General features: G+C 45.2%; 1 protein-coding gene across 1 annotated transcript in view; it reads right to left on the reverse strand.

The window, feature by feature from the left end:
• Positions 1-1,251: 1,251 nt before the first annotated feature.
• The window catches only part of tmem114 (transmembrane protein 114), an 82,828-nt gene continuing 58,051 nt past the window's right edge, over positions 1,252-26,028 (reverse strand). The window contains exon 4 of the mRNA XM_078239876.1: positions 1,252-1,487. Within this exon, the coding sequence (XP_078096002.1) occupies positions 1,252-1,487 (236 nt within the window). The remainder of the gene's footprint in view (positions 1,488-26,028) is intronic.

The raw sequence follows: 26,028 nt of genomic DNA on the forward strand, positions 1-26,028 counted from the left end.
ACGCACCCCGGACATTCTCTCTTCCACCTTCTTCCGTCGGGAAAAGAAATACAAAATTCGGAGGTCACGTACCAATCGACTCAAGAACAGCTTCTTCTTTTGAATGGACCTACCTTATATTAAGCTGATTTTTCTCTACACCCTAGCTATGACTGTAACACTACATTCTGCACTCTCTCGTTTCCTTCTCTATGAACGGTATGCTTTGTCTGCAAGAAGCAATACTTCTCACTGTATACCAGTACATGTGACAATAATAACTCAAATCAAATCAAAAAAGTCCTTTCGTTCTTCAGCAAATCCTGCTGCAAGTTTTGGCATCCAGACAGGGTTGCGGGCTGCGTTCCCCTGTGGGCAAATAGTCCGGGAGATGTTCACTGTCATGGCTCGCAACTAAACAAAGTGAACAGCTGGGCAAGATGCTGGACAATGACAGGTGGGCATGGAACCATCTCCATGCGAAGCACCAATGCCGTCAGGAGGGAAGTGGGTTGGGGGAGGGGGGGGAGTGGGGAGGAAAGGCAAAAATTAAAATCTATAAATGATTTATCTCCTGGCATTTTTCATCACATTTTTTGCTCATTTTGTGGTACTTTTTAACAATTAAATATTGTTTGCCGCTAACATTCCTGCAGCCAGTTTGTTTTGCAGTGCTACCACTCTCCTTTGGGTACTTTCACTGTGTATTCAAAGGGAGCGAGCATTCGATATAGAGTCGCTACATTGAAACCTAATTTACCAACCCCATAGAACATGTAGCATCATGTGATTAGCCCATTCATCTTCTGAAAACTAATGACTTTATTGAACATTCATCTGTGACATTCACTGCAACTCCAGACAGAAGAACACAAAAAGTATATTTTCTCTGCAGAAACAGGAAACCTTGCCATTTGACCTGAAACTGTGAGAGCTCTCCCTTCCTTGCTCAAAGACATTAGTACAGTCAACACAATCACTGACAGCATTTCTTTGTTACATTTTGCTGTGAAAGTTACATTAGGAGAGATATTTTGATCTTACTACAACATAAACTACACAGTTACAAAGAATAGACTGTTTTATTAGGTATTTCAGCTACTAATATCTAATTACACATTCTCAGCATTGATAGCATTTCAAATAATATCAGCTTTGTGCGGAATATATATTTCAGCAGTTCCCTAGGATTATTGAAATCGTTCCATAATTTACAGAAACCTAACTTAATTCCCTTTGTTTCTTCACAGCTCTTGTTGCGATTAAAGTACATTAGCTTCTTGCTGCTTCTTCCCGCCTCCTTTTCATGCCGGTCAATTTTGCAGCTAATATGAATGCAACACCTGTAAAGACCTCAGCAGTAAATGAGATCCATGCCAGAGCCAAGGACCATCCGAACCTGATGGTAATATCTTCCAGAATCTTCTTCCCGGACAGGCAAACAGCTTCTTTAAACGCTGCTGCTGAATAGCCGATATACACACTCACCCCGCCAAGAGTTACCAGTGCTGAGTTAAACAGAAGATCAGGCATTGGTTAGTAGGTACTGACATATCCATTCCAATTCTCTTCCCGCACCTACGAGTGCAGTAAGGCTGACTTTCATCTGGTTTCACAGCTAGTAATTCCGGAACAGAGTCTATCACCAGTGCTACCACTCTACTTTGGGTACTTTCACTGTGTATTCAAAGGGAGGTTTATAGCTTGAGGGAGGGGCCAGTCCAAATCAAGCATGGCTGACCAGGAGTCTCTCCCGCTCTTACCGCCACCGTTGGCATGTTAGGAAGGATTTGGAGGTTGAACTCATTCTATTTGACCGCGTTATGAACATTCCTTCCTTGACCATCAAGTCCTGGAGTGGGATTTGAACCTGGAGCTTCTGGTTCAAAGGTAGGGATGCTACCCACTGCACCACAAGATCGTCTACTGAACGGGCGGCACGGTAGCACAGTGGTTAGCACTGCTGCTTCACAGCTCCAGGGTCCCGGGTTCGATTCCCGGCTCGGGTCACTGTCTGTGTGGAGTTTGCACATTCTCCTCGTGTCTGCGTGGGTTTCCTCCGGGTGCTCCGGTTTCCTCCCACAGTCCAAAGATGTGCGGGTTAGGTTGATTGGCCAGGTTAAAAATTGCCCCTTAGAGTCCTGAGATGCGTAGGTTAGAGGGATTAGCAAGTAAATATGTGGGGATAGGGCCTGGGTGGGATTGTGGTCGGTGCAGACTCGATGGGCCGAATGGCCTCCTTCTGCACTGTAGGGTTTCTATGATTTCTATGAAATCATGTATTTTCAGACTATCACATTCCATGGCCATGTTGTTTTTCCACAATATGTTATGTTCAACTGTAGAGTTCAAATAATGTAGCAAGACAAATGTTTTTTGTGAATCAGTTGCCTGAAAAAGAGAATTCAGTTTGTTACCAACACAATCAGAGTGTATCTATCTTAAGACATGCTGGGGATCTCTTTTATCTTTGGGACACATCAGGTTGGAACTGAGCAACATGATAGAGGTGTTCGCCCAATTCACTGGCAAGAATCCTGAACTGATAAAGCATTACAAGGAAGAGGAGATAAAATATAATATGGAAAGAGGGAGTTGGCATGAAATGTGTGGGAAGGGAGATAAAGAAAGCTACTTAAGATCTTTGAAGCACCGTTACACATAATTTGCGAAGCAAAATCCGTGGATGTGCTATTTATTTCAGCCAATGTGCTATTTGATACCTTGCCAACAAGTTAAAACACCGGGGGATAGGAAGGGCTGGAATAAGAGGCAAGATTAAAAATGGAGCAAAGGAGGGAAAGCAAAGTAGCAAAGTCACAAGGAATAGTGTGCCAGGAATCGGTGCTGGGATCACTTCGGTTTACAGTGAATGATTTGGAGCTGGAGATAGCCGGTGACATCAGATTAGGCTGAGCAAACAGAGGAGAGAGGAAAATTAACTCTAAAGAAGGCATGGAGAATTTGAATGTCGAAATGATGAGCCTTAAATGCAATTAATGTGGATAAATTCAAGATAATGAGAATAGGGAACAGAAATAAACAGTGGAAATATAAATTAAATGGCTTGAGGAAATTGCACATTGAACTATCGACCATCCTTCAGTTCAACAGCAGTAAGGTGGGGAGGGTGCTAAGATCTTGGAAAGATATATGAAAGTAAACTGGGGCATCTGAAATAGAAATAGAAAATACTGAAAATACACGGCAAGTAAGGCGGCATTTGTGGAGAGAGAAACAGGGAAACCGTTCTGATCTGTGACCCATCGTCAATACTGGAGGAAGCCAAACATGTAGCAGGTTTTAAGAATTACAAAGGCAATGAAAGGGGGAGGGAGCGAAAGAACTCTGTGATAGAGTGGAAGGCAGAAGCACGATAAATGACAATAGGGACGATGGTCAAGGCAAAAGAGGGTGGGAGTGGGGCATGAAGGAAATAAAGCTTGGTCTGGGGGAGGTGGTAACAGTGGAAGGTTCTGCCTGAAAATAATGGAAGCTGTGATTATGATCTGAAAATGTTAAAATCAGTGCATCGTCTCGGGGCATTCTCCGAGCATCAACAGTGACCATCTCTGCCAGTGAAGCCTGTCGAGTCTTCAGGGCAGCTGACATGGGTGGGCACGGTGGCACAGTAGGTAGTGCTGCTGCCTCACAGTGCCAGGGACCCGGGTTCAATTCCAGCCTCAGGTGACTGTCTCTGTGGAGTTTGCACGGTCTCCCCGTGTCTGTGTGGGTTTCCTCCGGGTGTTCCGGTTTCCTCCCACAGTCTGAAAGATGTGCAGGTTAGGTGGATTGGCCATGGTAAACAGCTGGGATAGGAGGGAGAGGAGGGCCTGGGTGGGATGCTCTTTCAGAGAGTCAGTGCAGACTCGACGGGCCAAATGGCCACTGTCTGCCCCGGGATTGGACCATCAGCATCTACATTCCACCTGCTGCCCTTGCAGCTGGCTCCAATATGGCCAATCAGCAGGCTATCTCCTTGGCTTGCAGCAGGTTTGGGCTCAGGATTCCCATTTGATCCTGAAACCAGAGTCCCGATGGGAAATCCTGCCCTGGAAAACTGTAGAGTACCTCGCGTTAGGCTGAGTGCTGATCCTCAAATTTCCACTGAGCTTTAATAGAGCAATGCAGGAGATCCAAAACAGAGAAGACAGATTGGGGGCTGGACAGAGAATTAAAAATGGCAAGATTGGAACATGCATCCAGATCGTAAATCTCAGAACCTGTTAATTGAGTCTTCACTATATTTGGTTATAAAGGGCAGTGGGGGGCAGGGCGGGGGGGGGTAATATTCTTCCTATTTGTATACATGTTTGCTCCTATTTAATAAGTCATTCCCTTATAATATATTCTTGTTTTTGCTCTTGACAATTTGATTCTATTGGTGATGAATACTAATCGCTCGGTAGATTCCAGAGGAGATTTGTTTGTTGGAAGATGGATATTACATTCACTTGTTTAATATGCAGTGGGATCCCTTCAGCTTTCTGCCACCTTCTCATAATGACTGTTAACATCTCATGAATCTTGGCCCTCATATTTCTCAGTAGACTGGATTAAGTATGTTCTCTTCCTGAGGATTATTTGGTTTTGAGTGCCTTAAGCCTCTCTGTATTCTTGTTGGTGAAGCGGAACAAAATGAGTTCAACATGATTGGTGATTGTTGCACACATTTTGTTATAGCAAAAACATTGATAATACAATTAGCAATGTGTTCGAATAAAAAATCTTAAATAGACTTAATGTAAGACTTCACCATCATGCTTTTTCCACCATGCCTATGATCATATCCATCTTTTACATAAAGCTAATTATTGTACTAAGCCCTGATTGAAACCTCTTATCTCTAGGAGGGCAAGTAGCTCTGTCTTCTAAGAGCCATTCAGTCAAGGTCTGTAAAAATTGAACTGTTTTCCTGATGTTCCCTTCAGATTTCTCTCCGCCACATTCCAAAACAATTTAAGTCCAGAGATGGTCTTTCCCCTCTTCACATTTGTCATCACCTGGTGTGAATGTTTAAATTGTGCTGCAATGTAGTACATGGTTTAAGTGAATAAGAACAGCTATCCTCATTGGGAAGTATTAGGGCTCTGTTACTCGAGAATAGAAAGCAGTTCACACCGGGGGTTGTGGGGAACTGGAAGAGTCTGTGGCCGGAATCTTATCATCGTTCACACTGGCGGTATTTTCCCATCCCGGAGATTTGGCTGGGTGGGAGTGAGGCGTGACCAGCCGGTAAGATCGTGCCCTGTGTCTATACTCTGAAGGCTTGGAAATAAATCTGTCCAGACTTACTGGGTGAGAATTTATGGCCTTTTCCACCAACTGGTTCCCCAGTGGTGGGGGGACAAACCAGGCAAAATGATGAAGACATCAGCAGGAAGAGCCTGCTGTTGACTGGAAGAGCCCACTGGCGACCAATGGCGAGTTGCCTCCGCCACCGAGAAAAACACACCGTGCGGGGGGCAGGGGGCGGCGGGGGGGGGGGGGGGGGGGGGTGAGAGGGCTGGCAGAAAATCCTGCCCATTCTTTCCTCAGCCTTAAGGCTTTGAAAGGGTAATTTTACTAAGTGTACAACATAGCTTGCCATAGTTATGTGACTCTACCATGAGACAAGCTGACTGCAGGCTGCCATTTCTATTGAGTTCACTAGAAACATGGCACTTAAGAAGATTGCTGTCCTTATACATAATGGCTTTCTTCTGTGCTGTAACTTTTTGATGAAACACTCAACGTACGATTATTTAAAAGTGGGAATGGTCAGGAATCTGAAATTATAGGAAGTGAAGATATCGAGGAGGATTATGATACTGGAGGTCATTACAGAGATAGAGAGGGGCATGGCCATGGAGGGATTTGAGTGTATAAGGAAATTAACACTTTAGAGTCATTGTGTTTTACAGCACATAAAAAAGCCCTTCGGCCATTGTGTCTGCACCGCCCATCAAGCGTCTTTCTCGGTGGCACAGTGGTTAGCACTGCTGCCTCACAGTGCCAGGGATCTGGGTTCAATTCCCAGCTTGGGTCACTGTCTATGCAGAGTCTGCACGTTCTCCCCGTGCTTCGGTATCCTCCCACAGTCCAAAAGACCTGCTGGTTAGGGTGCATTGTTTGTGCTAGATTCTCCCTCAGTGTGCCCAAACAGGCGCCGGAGTGTGGCAATTAGGGGATTTTCACAGTTATTTCATTGTAGTGTCAGTGTAAGCCTACTTGTGACAAGTAGATAAAATTTAAACTTAACAAACTTTAAAATGAACATCTAACACTGCTTCTTGCTGCTTATACCCCAACCTAACCATCAATGTAGCACTTTCCCCAGCTTCAGCCCTAAAAACCTTTTAGTTCCAAACTCCACTCTAACTTAAATGTAGTTCACAGTTTGAGGCTTTCTCCATAGTGTAAATGGAGCAACAGTGATGCCCAAAGCGCATTTCCATTACTGATTTAGGAGTCCTCATTTTTAAGATATATTTTGTTAATAGCTCTTTACTTTCACCTTTTATTGCTCCTGTCCCAAGGACTCAGCTAGTTCCTGTGCCCTCTGCTGCCAGTACTTTCCCCGAATAAAGCCTCGGAGTTATATTCCCAGCTGTGACATGGGGGCCAGCTTGAAGTTCTTACTGTTGCCAACCATCAGCATTCAGAGCAGACAACCTACTTTATGATCCTCATTCATGGAGTTCTGCAAATATATAGACATTGCCAAAGGAAAACCTGCACTAAAGCCCATCATCTCTGTGTTGGCTGATCTACACTGGCTCCCTATCTGACAGGACCTCGGTTTTTTTTAAATTCACATCCTTGATCTCAAATTCCTCTGTGGTCTCACTCCTCCCTGTATCTATCACCTCCTCCAACCCACAAAACTCTCTCAGATCCTCCAATTCTGACCCATTGCACATTCCTGATTTTCCATCCATCGCTCTATCATTGCTGGATGTGCCTTTAGTTGCCTCAGCACTAACCTCCAAAATTCCCTTCCGAAAACCCAATTGATATCTCCCTTAGACACTCCTTAAAAACCCACCTCATTTTACCAGCTTTCGGTCATTTGCCCTCACATTTCCTTATGTGATTTGTTGTTGTACTTCATTTATGAAGTGTCTTGGGACATTTTATTACTTTAAAGGTACTGTATAAATCCAAGCTATTGCTGTTAGCTCTTTAGAACAAAACAAGTGCTCTTTATCTTGCTTCAGAGTGAAATAACTTCCAGTGAAATTATCGAGTAACATGGACCGTACCTCAATATTCTCATTCCAATACATTTTGTTCAGATGCCAATTATGGTGCACGGGTAGCAAGGTACTGGAAGCCACTGTCAATATCCTTGGGTTACCATTGGCCAGAAACTCACCACATAAACATAGTGACTACAAGAGAAGGTCAGAGGCTAAGAATACTCACTTCCTGATTCCCCAAAGCCTGATCACCATCTACAAGGCCCAAGTCAGGGGTGTGATGGAATATTCCCCACTTGCCTGGATGGATGCAGCTCCAACAACACTCAAGAATCTTGACGCCATCCAGGACAAGGCATCTTGACGCCATCCAGGACATTTGATTGGCACCACATCCACAAACATCCACTCCCTCCACCACTGATGCTCAGTAGCAGCAGTGTGTGCTATCTACAAGATGCACTGCAGCAATTCACCAAAGATCCTTAGACAGCACCTTCCAAACCCATGACCACTTCCATCTAGAAGGACAAGGGCAGCAGATACATGGGAACACCACCACCTGCAAGTTCCCCTCCAAGCCACTCACCATCCTGACTTGGAAATATATCGCCATTCCTTCACAGTCGCTGTCAAAATCCTGGAATTCCCTCCCTAACAGCATTGTGGGTCAACCCACAGCACGTGGACAGCAGCAGTTCAAGAAGGCAGCTCACCACCACCTTCTCAAGGGCAACTAGGGATGGGCAATAAATGCTGGCCAGCCAGCAACGCCCATGTCGCATGAATGAATAGAAAAAAAGAGAACTGAACACTTCAGTTCAAAGATAACATGAACTATCTGGCACTCTTGTTTTACACAGACAAAATGGGCTTCTTTTTAGAATTTGAGTCCAAAAGTAGTGAAACAAGCTTTTTTGCCAACCTTTCAACCGAAATGGCCAGGATATCAGCAGGAAGCAGCTCCCCAGCTCTTATGATTGGGCTGCTTGAGGTCACAGTGGTCTCCAGTGCAAAGCAAACACTCTCGGAAGGCAGGGGTGGCTCAAAGTTTCCTTGTGCACACAGAGGAACACTCCTGATCCTCTAGGTTCATAAAGAAGGCAAAATGAAGCAACCATTATTCAATTGAATATTCAATTGAGCAGGCTTGAAGGACTGAATGACTTACTACTGTCCCTAACAAATGTAAGGTACGCTGAAAACCGTTAAAATTCAGGTCCAGAACGTTGATGTGAATAATGAGGTACGGCTAATAGCCTTTTCCCATTCCTATATCCTTTCAAAATTAAGTTACTCCAATAAAGTAACAGAATTATAATCATGGTGTTATATTTTACTGCACACAGTAGATAAATAGAATTATTTTAAAAATTCATTCGTGGGACATGGCCGTCGCTGGCTGGCCAGCATTTATTGCCCATCCCTAGTTGCCCTTGAAAAGGTGGTGGTGAGCTGCCTTCTTGATACAACTGAGTGGCTTACTAGGCCATTTCAGAGGCAGTTGAGAGTCAACCACATTTCTGTGCCTCTGGAGTCCCACGTAGGTCAGACCAGGTAAGGACGGCAGATTTCCTTTCCTAAAGGACATTGGGTGTAACAAGCATATTTTTTTTACAGCCATTATACTTTTGTTAAAAATGGAGAATTGTTACATGGAGTGAAAAAGAATCTCACTTTTTCCCGGTGTTTTGATAAGAATCACTCATTGCTTGTTGCAGCTAATGACATTCTTGATTCTCTTTTTATTAACATGTATTTGTGAGGAGAAGGTTGCTGAGATATTAATTCCCTGAGTGCTTCAGAGGCTTGAAAGGAAATATCACACAAAGAAGCTGGAGACAAATGGAAAACAATTATCAGCCTCTGGGTGTGTGCTCTTTTAGGATTCTTTCTTAGAATGAGAATGCGGATTAGTTTAGGCAATGTTTGACATTAGTTTCCAAATCCAAACATCTATTCTATTGAAACTACAGTATAATAAGGTGATGACAGCATTCATAGCATCACAGAGATCCTACAGTGCAGAAGGAGGCCATTTGGCCCATCAAGCCTACACCAACAACAATCCCACACAGGCCCTTTCCCCATAATCCCACGTATTCACCCTGACACTAAGGGGCATTAAATCAGTTCTTTTTTTCCAAATGAACCCAAATGAACACTGCTGGCCAGTCACGATGGGGTTTCTGCATCAAAGCCATACAGTTTTCACATCACCTTGGTGCAGAATTTAGAGTTTCATGTTGCCAATTTCAAATCGCTTCAAATTTTTCTAACCATTATGAGACTGCTTTGAGGAGGTGGTTTGACACTGCTTGAATGTGCAAAGATTTACAGAAATTTGCAATCAGTGGGGAGCTACGTTGCAAAATTACTCTTATTTTCTGGTTGCTATTTTTGTTACGTTAAATGCGAGAAGGTAACATACCTACTGAATTCTGGACTGAATATGTGTAACCCTTATCATCCTACATTGAACGATTAGGGATCAGTGAAATAAATTTACTACAGAGAGCAAAAATAACAGTTTCTAAAATAATTATCAGCTATGTGGGACATGATCAGGAATGCAGGGCTTGTAGGATGAAAGTTGAAAATCGACCATTGCTAACCTTCAGCAACAGGTCATCCAAATTTCCATCAAATGATTTGGGGTCAGAGTGTAATATAGCACCATCAAAGCCTTTTTTTAACGTAACGTGTATTTATTAGTCACAGGTAAGACTTACATTAACACTGCAATGAAATTACTGTGACATTCCCCAGTCGCCGCACTCCGGCGCCTGTTCGGGTTAATGCACCAAACCAGCACGTCTTTCAGACTGTGGGAGGAAACTGGAGCACCTGGAGGAAACCCACGCAGAGACAGGGAGAACGTGCAAACTCCACACAGACAGTGAACCCAAGCCGGGAATCGAATCCAGATCCCTGGTGCTGTGAGGCAGCAGTGCTAACCACTGTGCCACCGTGCTGCCCCCATGTCATCATATTGAAAAGAAAATCACATCTGAGTCCTGTGACTGGAGCTGGGTCCCCCATCAGAGTGTTGGCATGTTTTTCTGGTTTTATGTGGCAATTCACCAACGTTACGGTTGACCTGAATGCGGTGTACTGCATTGTGGGTGGCACCTAAGTAGGCGACAGAGCTGAAAACAAAACACTGCAAATGCTGGAATCAAACAAAAACAGAAAATGCTGGAACATCTCAGCAGGTCGGACAGCCTCTGTGGAGAGAGAATAGAGCCAACATTTTGAGTCTGGATGACACTCTGTCAGAGCTACAGAGCCGTTTGTACCAGACAAAACATCAATGAACAGAGAGCTTGCACACAGTCACCACAGCCAGACTTTTACCAGCTCTTGGCCACTGGGCAGGGAGGCAGCAGGGCTGGAGAAATGGAGCAGGGAGGTGTAGGAACATGCCCACATTTTCTTGCCATCATGCCACTTTGCCAACAGTGACAAAGATGACAGATTGGCCACCCACCTGGAGTCCAATTCAGTCACTTAAGGGCCACTTACTACCTCTGCGTGCATTCTGCCTGCCACAAGAGGAAACTGTCCAGTGAAGCTTAGGTGTGGCTTCCAAGTGAGCTCTGAGGGGGTAGGAGTCTTCCCTTTTTGGGTAATTAATGGCCCTTGGAAGAGCCCCCTTCCAATCACCCTCCCCCCCCCCAACCCCCATCCACCCACAAAGGCAGTGGCCGGCTATGAACACTGAGACCTCACTCCCCCCCAACCCTCCCATCCCATACCTCCCCCCCCCCAACCCCCTCCACCCCACCCCCCCCCCCCCCCCAGCCTCCCCCCCGCCCCCCAACCCCCTCCACCCCCCCCCCTCCCACGCCAACCCCAGTGGTCACAGAGCCCGCCGCTTGACCAAGCCACTGAGGCGCCCTCTCCTCCCAGCTGCTGCCTCAGCCCTGCCCAATGTTAGCAGTGATGCTGCTACGCTGCCAGCCCTCTGACTGGGCAGGGAATGTGACTCCCTGGGTCCCACCGCTGGCCTAGGTGGGGTCACCTCCCACATTCGGCCCCAGCAGCAGCTCTTTCTTCTGCCCTCCCTGTAAGATTTCAGTCTGTGCCTGAATACCTGATGTGGAGATGCCGGCATTGGACTGGGGTAAGCACAGTAAGAAGTCTCACAACACCAGGTTAAAATCCAACAGGTTTATTTGGTACAGATATCCACTCCATCTGACGAAGGAGCTCTGCTCCGAAAGCTTATGGTATTTGCTACCAAATAAACCTGTTGGACTTTAACCTGGTGTTGTGAGACTTCTTACCCTGAATACCTGTGTCAGTGACCATTATCCAACAGTCAGCCATAGTAGCTTCCCTGTGCAGCTGGCCACACTTTATTTGAAGGAGAACCAAGCTGCTGCATGTCTCTTTGGAAACCGAACTGCCATTGGTGTCCATAGTCACTGATTCCACAGAGGAACCATCTAACAGTCTGTGTGTTTGCTGTATCTATGGCTGCCGTCTCCACTTCCAGAACAACTGTACCATGCAACTTCAACTCAATTAAAAAGCGGGTGCACAAGGACAATGGCTGTGCATGGTGCTTCAAATGATAGCTCTCAGAAGGTTCAGCTCAATTTTCAATCACAATTGATGGGTCCATCAGAAATGGATACAGGAATGCAAAGCATTACTATTAACTTACCTTTTACATCTTCACCTGAAAGATTTGTGTGAGTGCATGGGCCCTTGGCAGCCTTCCTCGGGGTACTCGTGCCTTTACTGGTGAATGGCTTTCTAACCATGTATTAGTGGCCAACTTGAGTTAGAGGAAGGAACAACTATTGCAACATTGAATGCAGCCAATCCTGAGTCCCTGTCATGGGTCAACAAAATCCCCTTTTTATCCACCTCATAATTGAGACTTCCAGCCAAGTCCCTGACCACATACGCCATATTCCCCATCATAACTAAAAGTGGACTTGTTTTCCTAGAACTTGTCCAAAGTACCCACACGGGGCTATCATCTCCATGTGATTTTATGCAGGCAGAACTCCTGAACAATCTGAGGTGAATTTCATCTTGGATTAATCAAAGCAAAGCTCCGGAGACAATGGGGGATCACGTCAAATTAATTGTCTTCGCGATTTCAATTATCTGAGAACATCAGGATAACTTCTCTTCAATATGTCCCGTTGCTCCATTTTCTGGTTGTCATGGCTTCTGTTTTCATTGTTTGAAGGCGCTCTGGCTGTTTTGAACAGCAAGACTGTCAGACTCAGGAATTAAACGTGTACCTGTGATAGACAAAGTGTGGTTGTTGAGACATCCGAGTTACATGACTACATTGTTTGGCCGATGTGGTGGGAAAGCAACACCTCCGTCAATACCATTTCCTTAACTGCAATGACGCGAGGGCCAAGCCAGTTACGTCGCAATGGAGGTGGGACATTTGTTTTTAATATTAGATTGAACAAACTAAAAAGCTGGTGCACCAAATACTAAAAACTGATTGATTTTCTACATAAACATCAGATGCCAGCTAAGACAAATCCTGTGATAACTTTATGAACTAGTTATTAATCCCAAAGATATCACAAATGCATAGGACTGGGACACAGGGCGGGATTTTATGGCCTCGCTCATCCCAAAACCATAAAATCCCGTCCGAGGTCACCGGACCTTTCCGTGGCCTGCCCCTCGTCCGCTCTGATTCCCGTTGCGGGGCGGGTCGGTAAAATTCTGTCCTCAAACATTTACCTGAGAAAATAATGCAACTAAAAGCTTCGGACTCAGCCCCTCAAGACTCTAAAATAACGGCCGGAATTTTACCGCCTTTCCCACCCCAGAATTAGAGTGGGCGAGGCTCGCAGAATGCTGTTCTCCGTTCGCCTCAGGCGGGATCTTACGAGCCTCGGGCGGGTGAGGCGGTAAAACTCCAGCAAACAAGTGCTGAATATATTCACACAAAGCTATTTCGCCCTTCATTTTAAGTGATGTTGACCTATTTTAAAATAAACATGCTTGCATTTCTTTTGATGTAGGGAAGGGGAATTTCATACTCACTCATTGGTTTTGTATGCTAATCTCAAGTCAAAACTGCGATTGATGAAAGGTCTTGATAACACTTCATCATTTTTCCACACAATTATAATCGGTGGATAAAGGCAAAATACTGTGGATGCTGGAATCTGAAACAAGAACAGAAAATGCTAGAGAAACTCAGCTCTGACGAAGGGTCGTCCAGATTCGAAACGTTGGCTCTATTCCCACTCCACAGATGGACTGAGTTTCTCCAGCATTTTCTGTTTTTGTACCATCAATGGAACATGATGGTTAGCTGTAATTTTGTTGGTTTAAAACTAGATTTTACATCCCCAATATAGAATGATCAGATCGGTGAATACCTTATCAGTCACTGTGAGACAGTGGGTGAGAAGGTACAGTCAAAATAATGATGAGGTTAGAACAACTCACCAGTACTTAAATGCAAACTGCACAGCAACCTCACGCAAAGGGCAGATCCATACCTAAACGTGAATATCCGAAGTTGCTTTTTAAATTACGCTGCTCCACCATTGGCATTGTAAAAACAGTTTCTCGCAGTCTACCTCACCAGTGAAATTCATGGGGTAGAATTTTCCCATCCAGTCCACGGCGGCCTTCATGGCAGGTGGGGCCCAAAATTTTGGAGTAAGGCCAAAGACCGCAAGAAACTACAAAAGGTTGTGAATGTAGCCCAGTCCATCACACAAACCAGCCTCCCATCCATTGACTCTGTCTACACTTCCTGCTGCCTCGGAAAAGCAGCCAGCATAATTAAGGACCCCAGGCACCCCGGACATTCTCTCTTCCACCTTCTTCCATCAGGAACAAGATACAAAGATACAAAAGTCTGAGGTCACGTGCCAACCAACTCAAGAACAGCTTCTTCCCTGCTGCCATCAGGCTTTTGAATGGACCTATCTTGCATTAAGTTGATCTTTCTCTACACCCTAGCTATGACTGTAAAACTACATTCTGCACTCATTTCCTTCTCTATGAACAGTGTGTTTTGTCTGTATAGCACGCAACAAACAAATACTTTTCACTGTATGTTAATACATGTGACAATAATAAATCAAATCAAAAATATCAGAAAGCCACCACCAGGAAAACAGTTTGGAATTTTCAGCTCACCACTTTTCATGGCGGGCAAACAACAGGTCAGTTTTCCTGCTGATCCATAATGGGAACCCCATGCGTTACCATCTCATGAATGCTCATTAAAAACACTACTTGCCTGAATCACATAGACTCCTTCCCTAGCGCCACATCAGCGGGAAATGAGACTGGTCTGGAGCATGTTTGGAAATAAGTGGCATGCAGTTGTCAGCCCTCACCTCACTCCAGATTTTGAGGTGCGTGGAACACTCGAAGTTTACCTGCAGCAGTGCTGCTCCCAGTATCTCGGCAAAGCCAGGGACACGCTACACTGATGGGGAATATGGCTGCTCCCCTCACTGGTTTCCTCTGTTATTGGGGAGGGTGTTATGTGGGGGCTCAGGTAAAGCAGGAACCCAATCAGAGACTATTATTGTGACAGGAGAGAGGGGTTGGGGGTTGCAGTGGAGACATTTGGCAAAGGTAATGTTGGCTGAGGGAGGAAACCATTTCAGGCAGAGGGGTTGGTGGGGGGTTGGGCACGATGGCAGGCAGAGGGGTTGGTGGGGGGGGTGGGGTTGGACATGATGGCAGGCAGAGAGGTTGGTGGGGGGGGGGGGGGGGGGGGGTTGGACACAATGGCAGGCAGAGGGGAGACAGAGGGTGGGGAAGCTGAAGCCCAGCATGGAAGACAGGACTGACTTTACTCTGGAACGCTGACTATTAAATGCACTAACATGGTCTTGTCTTGTCTGGTACTGGGCTACAGTTGGGATGGTCGGAGTGAGGGGAAGCCTGTAAAAGGGACAAAGAAGAACAGAACTGCACAAATTGGAAGGGAAGCATGCAGACTCAAAAATATGAGGTGGTGGGGGCGGGGAGGAGGGGGGGGGGGCAGGGAGCGGCGGTGTGGTGCAGTGTTAGTTTGGCACAAGGCTTCGGCAAAGACTCATGGAGTTAAGAGAGGGGAAAGAGAGAGTCCATATGGGGGTGAGGTTGCACAGACTCTTGGAAGGGAGTATATTTGTGAGAAGGCATTCTGTTGTCAGCAGTCAGGAAGGAATGAGAGAGCAAAGGGAAAGGCAGTCACTGTTCCTGGTCTGGGCCATGTAGTCAGCATTTCATAGTCAAGTCAGCTCTGGGACTTACTGCACCCAACGGTCAGAGTTCTAGAGTGAAGTCAGTCCTGGGAGATTGTGGGTTATGCTGATGCATGGTAAGCACGTAGTAGTCCTGCTCCGGGGAGGGGAGATGTTGTGTGCTTAATTAGGCAAAAGCAATGTTTGGTGTGCAGGGTGTGGTCGTGGTCTTAATCTCACTGGCTATGGTCTTCCTTGCCTGGAACTGGGCTACAGATGGGATGGTCTGGTCAGAGTGAGGGGAGATATCTACAGCCCGTACAGGGGAAATGTAGTACAGAGGTGGGTATGTAAATCTTTTCTGGGAAGGGGTCACCTTTGTGTGTGACTGTGCACACATGATGGGGAGAGGAGCAGTCCACAGTGGGCCCTGGTACACCGACAGTTATTGGTTCAGTTCGGTGGGTTGGGATATCCACAGCAATGACCATTGGATCCATGATTATTAGGGAAGGCTGGATAATACTGGGGAGACACCTTTACCTATACCAGGGAGATTGGGGGCACAGTGACTGGCATGGAGGGAGGGTCAATCTGGTCTCAAAGAAAAATCTAAGAGTCTAAGAACAGCGTGGCACTGTCTGCACAGACACAGTTTGAGGCCATGACAGTGGAATGCTGCTTGCAGGTGGGGGCTTAGCCATCTTTCCCTGTGACTCATTAAGCTGCTATTTCTATCATTCCACAGAGAGTAGAAGCAAGAACGGAGCCTGGGCTCAACGCTGCCTTCTTAATGGTGCGGATGGAATGGAGGAGCAGAAGAAAGGGCCTGGTGTCACCAAGTGCAGCTTCTTGAGGAGGTCCCACCTGAGGTACAGGATTCATTGAAGCCCCAGCAACAACCAGATGATTAGATTCAATTTGAACCACGGAGGTGACTCACTTGACCAAGGGTCTACTGACAAAGGCTCTCCTATCTGCAGCTGAGTGAGAAACAATGCCGCACCCATTTGTGCTTGTCCAGAGATTCGGTGGATCACATCTGCCACATTCTGCGGAGGATCTAACACCTGTGGAGTGGGAGGACTGTGGCCGCAAAGGTCACTGCTTGAATCAATTTCTTTACCTGCAGCTCATTCCAGGGATGAACAGGGGACCTGTGCAGCATCTCACAGGCCGCCACACATAAATGCATCATGATGTGAAAGATGCCCTCCACAGTAAGGCTCACCATTTTGTGAGGTTCACATTTGATGAAGATAGCCACGCTGCTAGATTTAATGGTTTTGCAGCTATCTCAGGCTTCCCAAAAATGCAGGTTGCAATCAACTGCACACATGTGCCTTTGAGAGCTCCATGGCAACAACCCCTGATGTTCATTAACAAAAAAGGGGTCCACTCCCTGAACGTTCAGCTGGTGCGTGATCATCGGAAACACATCGTGCAAGTTTGTGTCTGGTACCCTGGCAGTTTCATGGCTCTTACATCCTGAGTCACTCCCAGGTGCCTGACATATTTGAAGGGCCTCAGTGGCTGCTTGGGTATAAGGGGTACCTGTTGAAGCGTGGCCCATGACACCCATGCATCGTCCTCAGAGTGTCTCAGAGGAGAGATACAATGCTCGACAATCAAGCAGACCATTGGCATCCTGAAGATGCGTTTCCGATATCTGCACTTTCAGCAACTGCCACATAAATTTTTAAAAGGCTAAACATGCATGGCCAAGTCTAACTAAAAGTAGAAACCTGCGAGAGCAATATCTTGAATACAACTTCAAATCTGTTTATATGAAAAACTGTTATTTTCTTTTGACAAATATGAGGTATCCACTAAAAGAGACCCTAAATGTCATCAGTCAGTGTTTCCTGCAGCTCATTCCAGAGATCCATGGGAAACCTGTGCAGCATCTCACAGGCCACCACACATATGCATCATGATGTGAAAGATGCCCTTCACAGTAAGGCTCATCATTATGTGAGGTTCACATTTGATGAAGATAGCCAGGCTGAAATTTCTGTCTGCTGATTTTCCGCAGTTTTAACCCCTGTCTAGGTTATGGGGTTAGCAGGCAAGTATAACACCACTTCAGGCACATCTCCAACGCTCCCTTGCATTGTGATGGGAGTAGGTTGTGGTTGTCCAGAACTCTACATCCACACCCGCCACTGACCCTGCAAAAGTTCCAATCTAACTAAACCAGAAGAGTTCTTTCCAGGATTCATGCCACTCATTAATAGGGCCCATATCCTTATGGAAGCGGGTAGGATAGTCTGTCACTGGCATACTGGCTGCCAATCAAACACCAGGCTTCATTTGAGGAATAAAAGCATGAAATCTCAGCATCTCCCTCATGTCGTGGCACAGTGGTTAGCACTGCTGCCTCAGAGCGTCAGGGACCCGGGTTCAATTCCGGCCCTAGGTGACATTCTGTGTGTCATTCGCACGCTCCCCCCCATGTCTGCGTGGGTTTCCTCTGGGTACTCCGGTTTCCTCCCACAGTCCAAAGTTGTGCAGGTTAGGTGGATTGGCCATGCTAAATTGCCCCTTAGTGTCCAAAGATGTATAAATTAGGGGGATTAGCAGGACAAATGTGTGGGGTTACAGGAGTAGGGCAGGAGGTGGGATGGGTAAAATGCTCTGTTGGAGAGTCGGTACAGACCCAATAGGCCAAATGGCCTCCTTCTGCACTGTAGGGACTCTATGATGGCTCAATATCCAGCATTGCCTTGTAAGAGGTCAAATAAGTTGCATCAGAAATCAGCACAGTAACTCTCAGATCACCATCCTTTCACTGATGTCTCCAGTGATTACCCCCTAGAGCAATGAGCATTATTTCTGGGCCATAATGGCTGGTCAAAATTACATGAATTACAAACAAAATGTAGTTCCTATTCTTATTGCCAGCTTGCAACTTTCAAGTCACTTTCAACTAAAATCGAGAAAAGATTGTTTAAAGATTGGTGTTACTCATCAATCCTTGAACCTGAACCCAATCTCGTCATGCACGAGAACAAAATACTTTGGTTGCAGTTCAGTAGGCTTGGTGAGTTATATTCCAATTCAGAATGCATGACATAAAAGACAAAAGGAATTCATTGTCAAAATTGTGAACTGAATGGAAAATTGTCAAATCAAATTGCAAGGTAATAGTTTTTAAATTAACTTGACAGAGGGTTGATCCTTTTACTTTTCAAAAATAATTGAAATTGCCCACTCAAATCTACTTTTCCCTGCAACTGCGGGCAGCTGAACTTTAGTCTTTCAAACTCCAGAGGTCCTCCTGTATTTTGTCGACATCCTATTAATAGGGATCTGACTGCTCAGTCTACTTTGCTTGGTCATCTGAGCCATCAGCTTATTTTTCAATCTCCATTAAAGAGATCCAAATTGTTTCCAATCTTCTCTATTATTCTCATGGAGGTGTTGAACCAGGTGAGTCCTTTATCAGGAGATATCAATACTCCAATACAATACCCAAATGCACTTTTATGTAGGGCAGGGCCAGAGGTTCTCGCTGAAAGTCAATGAGTTCACCAGCCTTTCTAACTCCAGTGTGCTCTCATGTCACTCACTGTGTCTTGTGGTTCTCCCTTGCTTTTCATTCAATTCTTTCCTGACTGAGGTAAAAGACAAGGAGATCGGTGGAAATGAAAATCAGGTGAGATGTCTATTTTGGCATCTGTGGAGAGAGAAACACCATTATCGTTTCTAGTCCACACTCTGTAGAAGGGTCATATGGAATCATTACCTTAACTGTGTTCCTCACTCCACAGACGCTGTCTGACCTTTTTTTATTCATTCATGGGACATGGCCGTCACTGGCTGGTCAGCATTTATTGCCCATCCCTAGTTGCCCTTGAGAAAACGAAGGAGATAGTTATCGACTTCAGGAAGTGCAGTGGAAGGCATTCCCCTGCCTACATTAATGGGGATGAAGTAGAACTGGTCAAGAGCTTCAAGTTTTTTGGTGTCCAGATCACCAACAACCTGTCCTGGTCCCCCCCATGCGGACTCTATAGTTAAGAAAGCTCACCAACGCCTCTAATTTCTCAGGAGAATAAGGAAATTTGGCATGTCTGCGACAACTCTCACCAACTTCTACAGATGCACCATAGAAAGCATTCTTTCTGGTTGTATCACAGCTTGGTATGGCTCCTGCTCTGCCCAAGATCGCAAGAAACTACAAAGGGTCGTGAATGAAGCCCAGTCCATCACACAAACCAGCCTCCCATCCATTGACACTGTCTACATTTCCCACTGCCTCGGAAAAGCAGCCAGCATGATCAAGGACCCCATGCACCTCGGACATACTCTCTCCCACCTTCTTCCATTGGGAAAAAGTTACAATAGTCTGAGGTCACGTACCAACCGACTCAAGAACAGCTTCTTGACCCTGCCATCAGACTTTTGAATGGAGCTACCTTACATTAAATTGATCTTTCTCTACACCCTAGCTATGATTGTAACACTACATTCTGCACTCTCTCCTTCCCTTCTCTATGTACGGTATGCTTTGTCTATAGAGTGCCCAAGAAACAGTACTTTTCTCTGTATACTAATACATGTGACAATAATAAATCAAATCAATGAGAAGGTGGTAGTGAGCTGCTTTTTTGAATCGCTGCAGTCCACATGCTGTGGCTTGACCCACAATGCTGTTAGGGAGGGAATTGACTGCAAAGGAACGGCGATATATTTCCAAGTCAGGATGGCGAGTGGCTTGGAGGGGAACTTGCAGGTGGTGATGTCCCATTTATCTGCTGCCCTTGTTCTTCTAGATGGAAGTGGTCATGGGTTTGGAAGGTGCTGTCTAAGGATCTTTGGTGAATTGCCGCAATGCATCGTGTAGATAGTACACACTGCTGCTACTGAGCGCCAGTGGTGGAGAGAGTGGATGTTTGAGGATGTGGTGCTAATCAAGCAGGCTGCTTTTTCCTGGATGGTGTGGAGCTTCTTGAGTGTTGTTGGAGCTGCACCCATCCAGGCGAGTGGAGCGTATTCCATCACACTCCTGACTTGTGCCTTGTAGATGATGGACAGGCTTTGGGGAGTCAGGAGATGAGTTACTCACCACAGGATTCCTTGCCTGTGACCTGCTCTTGTAGCCACTGTGTTTATGTGGTGAGTCCAGTTGAGTTTCTGATCAATGGTAACTCCAAGGATGCTGACAGTGGGGGATTCAATGATGGTAACACCATTGAATGTCAAGGGACGGTGGTTAGAGTCTCTTATTGGTCATGGTCATTGCCTGGCATTTGTGTGGTGCGAATGTTACTTGCCAGTTATCAGCCCAAGCCTGGATATTGTCCAGATCTTGTTGCATTTGAGCATGGACTGCTTCAGTATCTAAGGAGTCGCAAATGGTGCTGAAAATTGTATAATCATCCCCACTTCTGACGTTATGATGGACGGAAGGTCATCAATGTAACAGCTGAAGATGGTTGGGCCTAGGGCACTACCCTGAGGGACTCCTGCAGAGATGTCCTGGAGCTGAGATGACTGGCCCTTCACAACCACAACCATCTTCCTATGTGCCAGGTATGACTCCAACCAGCGAAGAGTTTGCCCCATGATACACATTGATTCCAGTTTTGCAGGACTCCTTGATGCCACACTCGGTCGAATGCGGCCTTGATGTCAAGGGCTGTCACTCTCACCCCACCTCTGGAATTCAGCTGAGTTTCTCCAGCATTTTCTGTTTTTATTCCAGATTTCCTGCTTTTATCTGAGATGTATATCTCATCTGATAATCACCCCTTTGACACTGTTGCATAAAGGCACAAAGGTTCCAGAGCATTGGGCAAGCTCTAATATATAAAATACTGGCACTTCTGCCTGTCCTTAACATTGGGATGGGGAGGTAGAATGAATGTCTTTCATGAATGTTTTACAGTAGTTCTTTTTATTCAAACTCTAACAACCCATGTCTCTGAACCAATTGTCATTGATTTGCTGCAGATCAGAAAAACACAAAGCCTAATAGTTTTACCAATAATGAAAGTCATGATGAACTCAGTTGTGAGGAGTTCTGTGAAATGGAGGTTGTCAATCACTTGAATAGTCAGGTTATTGCCATCACAATGGACTGTTCAGAAATCAGTCGGTCATTATGTGAAACGATGTCAGGACGAAGGATGAATGTAATCATGAATTTGAAAATAATGAGGCAAAAATGGCATGGCCAGGAAGTAAATGCTAGTTAATGGAAAAGTTTCAATTAAATGCTATAAAATCCAAACCTTTCTACCACATCCACTGCATATGAATTTCTCTATGTAATACTGAGAGGCTGTTTCCCCTTGTGGGAAAGTCTAGGATCAGAGGGCATAATCTCAGAGTAAGGAGTCACCCATTTAAGATAGAGATGGGTATAGAGGGATATGGACCAAACACAGGCAATTGGGACGAGCTTTGGGGTTGAGAAAAGGGGTGGCATGGACAAGTTGGGCTGAAGGGCCTGTTTCCATGCTGTGAACCTCTATGACTCTATGAGATGAGGAGGAATTTCTTCTCAGAGGGTAGTGAATCTGTGGAACTCTTTACCGTAGAGGGCTGCAGAGGTTGCGTCGTTAATTATGCCCAAGGCTGAGATAGACAGATTTTTAATCAGTAAGGGAATCAAGGGTTATGGGGATAAGGCGGAAATAGATTTAAGGATTATATCAGATCAGTCATGATTACACTGAATGGTGGAGCAGACTCGATGGGCCAAATGGCCGGCTTCTGCTGCAACAACTTATGGTCTTATGCGGGGTGTTTCATTTCATTGAAAACTTTCCTCTGAAGCTAATGGAAAGGAAAACCCCATTATTGTGTCTGTTTCACCTGTAGGTTAACTCTACATTTGTCACACAAATGGGTCTTACTTTGAAGTAACTCCCACGAGGATAGCGTAACATGCTAACATGGGGAGAAGATTGGCTGGCTGTCAGAAAACAGAGAGTATGAATAAATCGTTTTATTTCTGATTGGCAAAATGTGATGAATGGAATCCCACAGGTGCTAGGGCCTCAGCTTTTTACAATTTATATCAATGACTTACATAGAACAGGACAGCACAGCAACAGGCCCTTCGGCCCATGATGTTGTGCCAAACATGATGCCAAATTATGGCCTGCCCTTGGTCCATAGCCCTCTATTCCTTGCCTATTCATGTGCTTATCTAAAAGTCACTTAAATGCCCCTGGCAGTGCGTTCCAGACAGCTACCACTCTGTGTAAAAATTGTGCCCCTCATGTCTCCTTAAGGTGAGGGGGGACAAAGGAGATGCCCATGTCCCACGAATGAATAAACTAGGGGGCATGCACTTTTTAGTGAGAGGGGACAGGGCGTCACTGGCTGGCCAGCATTTATTGCCTATCCCTAGTTGCCCGTGGGCAGTTGCAAGTCAACCACATTGCTGTGGCTCTGGAGTCACATGTAGACCAGACCAAGTAAGGATGGCAGATTTCCTTTCCTAAAGGACATTAGTGAACCAGATGGGTTTTTCCGACAATCGACAATGGTTTCATGGTCATCAGTAGATTCTTAATTCCAGATTTTCTTTTTATTGAAGTCAAACTCCACCATCCACCGTGGCGGGATTTGAACCCAGGTCCCCAGAACATTAGCTGAGTTTCTGGATTATTAGTCTAGTGATAACACCACTTGGCCATTGCTTCCCCATTAGTATTAGACATTCCAATTCTGGGAAAAAGATGAGAGGAGTGAAGGCAAATTTGCCTGCCCACTCAATAAATTTGCAAATGACACAAAGATAGATAGGAATGTATGTTGTAAAAAGGGCATAAGGAGGTTGCCAGACAGATATAAATAGACCGAGTAGGCAAAAACCTGGCAATTGGAATATTATATAGGAAAATATGAAGTTGTTCACTTTGACAGGAAGAACAAAAATGCAGAGTATTATTTAAATGGAGAACAGCCTCAGAATTCTGAGGTTCCAAAAGTTCAAGGTGTTCTAGTACATGTGTCACAAAAGGTTGGTATGCACGTGCGGTAAATAGTTAAGAAGGCTAATGGATTGCAAGCATTTATTACAAGATGAATTGAAAATAAAAGTAATGATATTATGCTTCAGCTATATGGGACATTGGTGAGACCACATCTCGAATACTATGTGCAGTTTTGCTCTCCTCATTTAAGGAAGGATGTAAATGCGTTGGAGGGGGTCCATCTACCCAACTCTTCAAGCATCACTTCCTCCAACAGTCTGTGCATTGCACCTTTGGATTCATCCAGCCACAAGTCATTCCCAAACCCAATGGGCAGCCAAAAGAAGAAAAGCATGCACAAACCAGTTCCACATCTAATTATTTATCGGTTCGCATTGTAAAGAAATTTCTTCTTTCCCTGTCAACAACACACAGCAGAGGAGATTTATTAAATTGATACTTGGAATAAGTGGGTTGTCTTGTGAGGAAAGATTGGACAGACTGCATTTGTTTCCACTGGAGTTCAGAAGGGTGAAGCGTGACTTAATTGAAGTATAAATATGAAATATAGATGAAAAATGAAGTATAGATTTCTAAGATTCTAAGATTCTATAAAATATCCTGAATGGTCTTGACAAGGTGGATGTGGAAAAGATGTTTCCTCTTGTGGGTGAGTCTAGAAATTAGGAGTTGCCCGTTGAGGACAGAGATCAGGAGGATTCGTTCTCAGAAGGTTGTGTGACTTTGGAACTCTCTGCCTCAGAAGATGGTGGAGGAGAGGGGTCACTGAATATTTCTAAGGAGAGGTAGATGGATTTTTGTTAGGCAAGGGAGTCAAAGGTTATCGGGATAGATAGGAATGTGGAATTTAGAAACACAAACAGATCAGCCATATTCTTATTCAATGGCAGGGCAGGCTCAAGGGGCTGAATGGCCTACCTCTGCTCCAACTCGTATGTTTGTAACTATTCAGCCCAAGATATGGTTATTGGCTTATCTCCTTACACATGAGTTGCGTACTTCCTGCGGTTTGACAGGTAGCATTGTTTTCAAGTACAAGGCCGGAATTTTCCAACTGTTCACATCCCACCACCACTGCCAGCGAGGATGGAGAATTTGGCGCTCAGCCAAATCTCCGTTCACTGCAGCGGGACCGGAGAATCCACCGGCGTGAACAACCGGAAAATTCTAGCCCAAGTTTTTAACATAATTTTACTAACTGTTACCTGAAGTTGTGGATCTTTTGAATTTTATTGGGGTTGACCAACTGGGTCTTTAAACATACACTGAGTGGGCAGGCAACCCCTTACCTTTAAGATGGCCTCAATTTAAAAACTGCATCAACTCCCCACTGGCAGATGATCGTTTCCTCCCCTTCTTATATCACCTAAAATGTGCTTTACTCCCAATGAAAGACTTTAGATGTGTAGCCACCTTTGTAATGTGGGAGTTGCAGCAACCAACTTACACACAGCAAGATCCCACAAACAGCTATGTGATAACTGACCATAAAATCTCTTTTAGTGATGTTAGTCGAAGTATAGATATTGTTCAGAATTCTCATCCTCCTCTTCAAAAGAGTGTCGTGGCATTTCTTTTTACATGCAACTAAGAAAGCTGACAGTGCTTCAGATTAGCAACATACCTGAATGATGGCACCTCCTGCGATGCTATGCTGAGGGAGTACTAGCCTGCATTATATGCTCAAGTCCCTGGAGTAGGACTTCAACACATAACCTTTGAATTCTAAAGTAAGACTTCTATCATTAATCCAAGAAGGACAATGGTTCGCACTCTGTAGGAGGAGACTTTACTTAGAAGTTATCAGGAAAATTTAGAAACTCAATCATAGAATCATAGAATCATCATAGAATCCCTTCAGTACAGAACGAGGCCATTTGGCCCATTGAGTCTGCACTAACTCAGGTCCCAGGCCTGCATCCCCACCCGATGCACCCAATCCCCATAACCCAACTTACCTACTCAACTTGGGACACCAAGGGGCAATTTAGCATGGTCTACCCACCCAAACTTCATGTCTTTAGAGTGTGGGAGGAAACCAGAGCACCTGGAGGAAACCAACGCAGATACAGGGAGAATGTGCAAACTCTACACGGACAGCGACCCGAGGCCAGAATTGAACCCAGGTCCCTGGCGCTGTGAGGCAGCAGTGCTAACCATGTGCCCAACTTAATTTTCATCATTTAGCCAGAGCAAGGCTAGACACAAAGGCAGAAAAGAAATAAGACATCAGATTGACAATCATTTCATTGGTGATGACTAACATTTCCACATTTTTAACTGCAGCAAAAGTACACCAAGTAGGGGGGCGGGGGGGGTGTTAAAAATAGGTGGTCCTGGATCGCTCACCCATTATACATCCCAGCCAATTTTCCAACAGGCATGAGACTTTTGCCACCTATGTGGTTGGGAACAGGGCCTCCAGGATAGATGACTAAATTAACCTTAGCATCATGGAACAAATGATCATTCAAGTAGGGGCGTGGAAAGGATTGTAAAAGTAAGATCATAAGACATAGGAGCAGAAGTGCACTATTCAGCCCACTGACTCTGCTCTGCCATTCAATGAGGTCATGGCTGATGGGTGCTAGGGGATAGTATAGTCAAGGAAATAGTTAGTATTCTCCGCAGCATCAACTGCGAGTTTCAAAGTTTGAGTTGCCTGTCCAATGTCAAGGTTAAAAATATCACCGTGCAGCTGTCGGATAACTTAGAGTAGGTGGG

Source organism: Mustelus asterias, chromosome 23, assembly GCF_964213995.1.
Source record: "Mustelus asterias chromosome 23, sMusAst1.hap1.1, whole genome shotgun sequence".
Classification (NCBI taxonomy): Eukaryota; Metazoa; Chordata; class Chondrichthyes; order Carcharhiniformes; family Triakidae; genus Mustelus; species Mustelus asterias.